Raw genomic sequence first — 3894 nt, 5'->3', positions numbered from 1 at the left:
GTCTCCACTTCAACACACCTGAGTCAAATACTGACGTCGTTAGCAGAACCTGACGGCACTGAGGAGGAGATTCAGCTGTTGGATCCAGGTGTGTTGAACAGGGAGACACTAAGAGCTGCAGGACACCAGGCCTCCAGGACCTCCAGGGCCTCCAGGACCTCCAGGGCCTCCAGGGCCTCCAGGACCTCCAGGGCCTCCAGGACCTCCAGGGCCTTCAGGACCTCCAGGGCCTCCAGGACCAGGACTGTCCAGCCCTGGTTTATAGGCTTTCTAACATGAATGTTATTGAAGACAAGTGAATAAATCCCACTAGTTGGGTCACCTGTTGCTGTAGGCAGCCATGATCAGAGGACTGAGGTCATGTTCATGTACGTAGAGGATCTGATCGCAGACAAAATGTTTCTACACAGAGAAACGAATCAGCAGCACCTAAACCTCTGTAATGTTCCTGAGTGGCTGTAGTACCACCCCAGGCCAAAGGGGGCGCTATTCAATTTGGTTATACCCCTGAACTTGGTGCCAGATTGTTGTTGTAGGCTGTTTGCCAGAGACGTGTCTCAGCAGCTGCATTCTCCAGATGCCTCAGCAGAGCCAGAATAACTCCTCTGTCCTTTGTCTCGTTGACAGGTGCCCTYAGTTAATGGGACGACCAGACCTCCTTTCTTGGGGTGAGTGATGCAGCTCCAGTAACAAACTCTCCTCTCTTCCTGCTTCTGTCCGACAGTTTATTGATGCATCTGTCTSTGTTCTGGCTGCAGAGGAGGAAACCCGTTTGCAACAGTGAAGTTGCGGCCGACCATCACAAACGACCGCTCCGCTCCGGTCATCTAGAAGTTAGTTTGTCTGCCGCTACGCCTTCAGAGGAGTGGAACCACCCAGAAACTCCCCAACGTCTCCCCAACCTGCTCCCCTCCCTCTCTGCTCTGTGGAAAACTACAGCCATGTGTCTGATATCGGCCCTGGTGACCCTCAGGCCTCCTTCACTCTGAACTGCGGTTGGTCTGCRGTATTCAGCATTTCCCCCTGCTGTTCGCTCACTGCCTTATCGCTGCATCTCCAGGTGCTTCCCATCAATCTGCAGAAGTTCCTGCAGATCCACCATCAGTTTAAGCCATGCTGCAGAAAACTTCTCCCAGGTTTTAGACAATGTGCACAATTTGGAGATGTGTGTGCTCTTGTCAGCAGCTATGAGTCTGACTGCAGCACATGCAAATCTCCATATTCATGGGGCTCCAGCTCCAGCCCTGGGCACCTGGAGATGCTTTGTTTCTCTGTCATTGATGTTGTCACTCTAGCTGGTTTTAATTGATAATTTTGGCTGAAGCTAGAGCTTATAGCACGCAGCTGTTGCATTGTGGGAACTCTGATGTTCTATGGCGAGCAGCAGAGGGCTCGCCGGGTTCCTGGACAGCCTCGGGGAGCGGTGTGTTCCTCCTGGTCTCAGCCCGGTGTGAAGGGGCCCAACAGGTTCAACCACAATCTGAGAAATGCTTCAACTAAATGTCCAGACATCCAGACACCTCCACTATGATGTAACCAGCGTTCTGCGGATCCAGCGATGCCATGAGCASACATCCCAAATCTGGAGATAAAAGTTTAAAGTCGACGGCACCRGTTCATTGGACACACCCAGAACCACCAGGGTAATTACATCAACGGGAATGACGGGCCTTCTGCTTTAAATCTGAACCCCTTTGGACTTCTGGCTGTAACTGAGCACATTATTGATCTTCTGGGCCGTTTGGGTCAGTACCACTRGTCCTGTGAGGACCAACGGATACCATGTAAATATAATTATGAGGCTTTCATTTTAATGTGAACTTTAAAGAGAAAACAGAAGAGATGTCTGTGTGTTGATGGACAGTCCAGACCAGCCAAACATCACTGGGTYGGAAATCTGTCCGGGAATCACGGAGGAGCTGAGGGTGAAGGAAGACGTGGGTCTGCAGTCTGAGGGCAGTTGTGAAGAAGAAGAATGTATTTTATATAAAGTTGTTTCAATGGAATATGTAATAAAGGCGAATCCAGATGAAGCTCCTCTTGGTTTAGATTTCACTCCTCAGGACCAATTTAAATGACTTTTTTTTTTTTTTTACTTTTTCACCATTAATTTTACTGTCGTGTAACAAAATGTCTGTTCAATTCACACATTATATCAAACTAACTGGGCTTTTCTGGTAGACAATTAAAATAATATGTTTACTGTATGAAAATGACTTTTGATCAATCAAGTCAAATGTTCTCATAGATGGGATATGGGACACCATGCTGAGATACTGACATGTTTATTTTCTTCTGCCTTTTTTTCAATAAAAATCTGAAGCTTGAATCGCCTCCTGTGTCTGTAAACCACGGGCACTGGCGCCCTCTTGTGGGAATACATGGCAAKGATTATTGGAAGCACGTCTGTCATGAATTCTAGAGAAATGGAAAACGGATCTTAATGAGGGACTTGTACTTCTTCATCCCCGCCCCCACCTGGTAGTACTGCAGATTTTCTGTTGTGGGTTTGGATTCCTTTTAAGAACTGAGGATGGATGTGTGGAAGGACCCACTGCTRGGTACAGAGGAGGATCTGTGACGCTGTGGGAGCCTTGATGGCGCAAGAACACGTGAATKTTTTATTTATTTTTCCCAGTTTGTGTATTTAATGCATCACTGGCATCACGAGTGTCCATCACTGGGTCAGAACCAGGTCCGTGTTCCCTTCAATGGGTTACCATAGTTCAGAGAAACTAGTCAGGATTTTCTTTCTGCTTCCAACATCTCGGCAGTTGGTGATCGGACCGAAATGCACTCCGACCAGCTCAGCTGGAAATCCTCCAGGTTCCCTGTTAGAAACTCTTCATGAGGAATTAGTCTGGCAGCCGAAGCAAAGGAAGACTCATCGTGTGTGAATCTCCAGGTGAAACCTGAGCAGAGCGCCCTCTGCTGGAGGTGAGCTCTGCAAACAGCCAATGAAATCGCTCCTTTCTGGGCAGGTGGAGGTTTGAATAGAGGAAACTCCGCTGCAGGAATGTTTGGGCCATCTGTTTGAATGTCATTTAATATCCATCATGTTGGGTTTGGTGCCGATCAGATGATTAGAGCTGATCCAAATGGTGTCGCATCGACTATGAGCAGAACTTCCCGGCACTTTGTAGCTTCTTGTCCTTCATTATGTCCCCGTCCGTAATGAAGGTCCGTAATGAAGGTCCGTAATGAAGGTCCGTATTGAAGGTCCGTAATGAAGGTCCGTATTGAAGGTCCGTATTGAAGGTCCGTAATGACCCTCCCCACCAGAAATACCGAGGTTCCATTGTCAGATCCTCTGCTGCCTTGTTTGCCTGTGTTCCGGTCACCATTAGACCTAATCGTGTTCACTGGACCAGAACCAGGCACCGGTCAGAGGCTGACATCTGAACGGGATACTGCAGAWCGGTTTAAGATTTTTATCCCATATTATTGTTCATTTATTTTTAATGTTCTAAATTAATTTCTGGTTGCATCATCTGTTTCCTGCAGTTTGTCTCAGATTGTTTCAATCAAAGCATTTTAATTTAATCTGGACATGACCGGTCCGATCCAGAGCCCAGCTGGTGTCAGACTGACAAACACGTTAAGGTTCTGATCCGGACACGTTAAGGTTCTGATCCGGACACGTTAAGGTTCTGATCCGGACACGTTAAGGTTCTGACCCGGACACGTTAAGGTTCTGATCCGGACACGTTTAAGTTTTAATTCATCAACGATCAGACAGGAGCCAGAAATCCTGCTGAACTTCCTTCTGTGTCCACTTGGTGTCACTGTCTGCATGTCTGCCAGAAGCTCTGCTGGGACGGAGGGAATTCCCTGAACTGGGACGACTGGAATCCCTGCGCAACACACACACACACACACACACACACACACACA

General features: G+C 47.9%; 1 protein-coding gene across 1 annotated transcript in view; it reads left to right on the top strand.

Annotated features, from left to right (window-relative positions):
- The window catches only part of baiap2l1a (BAR/IMD domain containing adaptor protein 2 like 1a), a 13379-nt gene extending 11050 nt beyond the window's left edge, over window positions 1-2329 (top strand). Inside the window, exons 10-12 of the mRNA XM_017310670.1 lie at window positions 89-257; window positions 628-668; window positions 759-2329. Of these exons, the coding sequence (XP_017166159.1) occupies window positions 89-257; window positions 628-668; window positions 759-831 (283 nt within the window). The 3' untranslated portion in view covers window positions 832-2329. The remainder of the gene's footprint in view (window positions 1-88; window positions 258-627; window positions 669-758) is intronic.
- The last annotated feature ends 1565 nt before the right edge of the window (window positions 2330-3894 follow it).

The sequence above is a fragment of the Poecilia reticulata genome, linkage group LG19 (assembly GCF_000633615.1).
Source record: "Poecilia reticulata strain Guanapo linkage group LG19, Guppy_female_1.0+MT, whole genome shotgun sequence".
NCBI lineage: Eukaryota > Metazoa > Chordata > Actinopteri > Cyprinodontiformes > Poeciliidae > Poecilia > Poecilia reticulata.
The sequence above is the reverse complement of the archived record's forward strand: the minus strand, read 5'-3'. Positions and strand labels throughout refer to the sequence as shown.